The sequence below is a fragment of the Blastomyces gilchristii genome (assembly GCF_000003855.2).
Source record: "Blastomyces gilchristii SLH14081 genomic scaffold supercont1.42, whole genome shotgun sequence".
Lineage (NCBI taxonomy): Eukaryota > Fungi > Ascomycota > Eurotiomycetes > Onygenales > Ajellomycetaceae > Blastomyces > Blastomyces gilchristii.
Window position 1 is genome coordinate 229,554 of NW_003101641.1, and position 2,474 is coordinate 232,027.

The 2,474-nt window shown below is 43.2% G+C and overlaps 1 protein-coding gene and 1 pseudogene across 2 annotated transcripts; one reads left to right on the forward strand and one right to left on the reverse strand.

The window, feature by feature from the left end:
• Positions 1-5: 5 nt before the first annotated feature.
• BDBG_09441 (uncharacterized protein) lies at positions 6-1,680 on the reverse strand (the record flags this gene model as incomplete). Its single annotated transcript, XM_031724013.1, has 5 exons — positions 6-33; positions 60-508; positions 589-1,059; positions 1,138-1,417; positions 1,508-1,680. The coding sequence occupies 5 exons, from the start codon at positions 1,678-1,680 to the stop codon at positions 6-8; spliced, it is 1,401 nt and encodes a 466-aa protein (XP_031581414.1).
• A 438-nt stretch (positions 1,681-2,118) lies between these two features.
• BDBG_18015 lies at positions 2,119-2,199 on the forward strand (annotated as a pseudogene). The gene has a single exon. The product of its transcript is annotated as a tRNA-OTHER (tRNA).
• Positions 2,200-2,474: the final 275 nt, after the last annotated feature.

The window sequence follows — 2,474 nt, forward strand, 5'->3', positions numbered from 1 at the left end:
CGGCATCAGCCATTGAAACCTCGAAAGGCGAATCTGCATACAGCGCTGAATGCAGTAACTGGGCCGCTTGGTCTGCTGCTTCTAGGTAGACGGAAAGAGGCGACTCTGCGGTAGACTGCAGATTTTGAAGCATTTCCAGCATGTGCTGCTGCTTCTCATCAAGAGCTGCTGAAGGGTTATCTGTTAACCTGCTTTCCACTAGATCGATAATGGAAACTCCAAGCCGCCGGAGGAGCTGATCAAGGGCTTTTGAGCTATGATCAAGCGGGAGAGATATTGAACTTCTTCGGTCAGTGTCCTTAGGGGTTGCGGGCGCGTATGATACTCGAGACAATCGTTTTTGTGCTGTGGTTGTTTTACTTGTCTGCTGCTCTGAAAGTTCACTCTCCCGTTCACATTTGTATTTTGCAGCTAGATAGCTTAACGCCGTCCGGTGGGATTGTCGGTTATTTAGCCTCTCCGTTATTCGCTCTGTGGACTGTGTTAATTCAAGTATAGTATCGAAAATCTAACTTAAAGTTAGATTTTATGTTCATTCGTCGGTTGCATATGATAGCAAAGTGACACAGAAAGGACGAGAGTACGAACTTGTTCCAATTGCTGCTGAGAAGTAGAATGAGCCTCTGTCCCCCTACTCTGAAGAGCACGAAGTATCGGATCCCTGAATTGCTGCTCGGTGGCCATTTCTGAAAGAATCTCAATCTCCGAATATAATGAGCTTATCTCTTCCTGGAGAGCCGCTACCGCTTCTTCATCGTATTCATCCAGGCCAGGTGGGCTGCTTTGTAAAGTTTCAGTATAGAGCCGATCCAACCGTGAGTGAACCGCCTCGGCAAGGTATCTGGCGAGTTTCGCGGTAAGCTCGATAGCCCGTGCTCTAAGCTCCTTATAATTGGTATCTATTTGAATTGTCGACGCTATTTTTTCCAAGCCCTGCATGGATCGGTCGTCGTCTTTCAATTTACTAGCCAATTGAGGGAGCAAGGTATTAGCTTCGGTGGAAAATAAAGACTGCACTGAGCCAAGAGTCGCCTCAAAGTCGTGAGTGAAGTCTTCAACCTGCAAGAGGACGTCAATATAATGTATGCAATAAAGAAAACAACATGCATGCAGTGTTCAAGGTGGGTGCAAATGTACAGCAACATCAATCTGCTCCTTCTCCCGCGCGTTTTTATTTTTCAAATGTTCCCATGCCTTCGCCTCCCGTTGTCGCGACCGGATTCCATTGCGGATTTGGGAGTTTAGCTCCTTGCATTGCACCTTTAGGGTCTTAGTTTGGTGCTCAATGGCCGCGGTCGAAGCTGTGAGTGATCCAATCGCGTCGCGGATTTCATCGTCCAGGAAAGGTCGTGTGGATGATATTTCTTGTCCTTGTAAGATAGACTTGAGGGAACCAGTTGCTTCGAGTTTTATATACCTTAGAATAAAGGAGATATCGGTTAGCAAGAGCTCCTTGGCTAGAGGCAGATTGCAGTAGTGTTTGCGAGAAGCATAGGACAGGACGTACAAGGTAAGTTCCTCCTTTGACAGAAGGGTTTCTGGTGTGAGATGGGTTTCTATCCATTTGCAAGTGTCGGCATCTACCAGAGTAGCAGCGATGTCCTCGCGTTTAACGGGAATGTTTCGTTCCCTGAACGCATTGGCAACCTTCTCATGCAGTGATATCTGGTTGCTTTCCATGGTTTGGTTCTTCCTCGCCAGATTCTCCACACGTGAGGATTGGCGCTGGATCAAAGCCTACAATTGGCGTCAATAAACAAGCCCAAAGCCCAGGAGATAATCACGGAGATCGTCCCTGGAACTTTATCTACACATGCAACGTGGTTTAGATAGCAAAATACTTTATTAATTATTCTATCTGTTTCAGCTATTGTGGCGGACATATTGCTTGTGAAAACAGAATGTTCCCAGCCCCCCCTGAAAATTAGTAGCAAAACACCACAAAAAAATCAAAATATTCACATTACTCTAGAATCATTCAATTATCATTCAATACATGTCTTTTTCAATCAAATATCATTCAAATACGCGCCTTTCTTACCTTTATCATCAATATGCTATCTCAACTTAGTGATTTCACTATCAATGAAATTGTACACTTTCTTAAGAATGATTATAGCCAGCGTGGCTCAGTTGGTAAGACTGGTAATCAAGGCCGCACACATTAAGAGTTCGTGGGTTTGAATCCCACCGCTGGCACCTGCTACTTCTTACTCATGAAAGCCTTTATGTAATAAAAACTGAGCTTAATTAATAAAACTTAATATAAAGTAGAACTCTTTACTGCAAGTCAAGTTATTAATTAAACAAGATTTTGCAAACATTTGTTAAAATCAGTATAAAATGTTGATATTTTATTAACTTATTAACGTAATCAACCACTCAACGCCTGTCTACACTCAACGCCCGCCTCTGTAATTCTATTTCAATCAACTTCAAATGTTAATATCTCAATGAATATTTATTATTTTGTG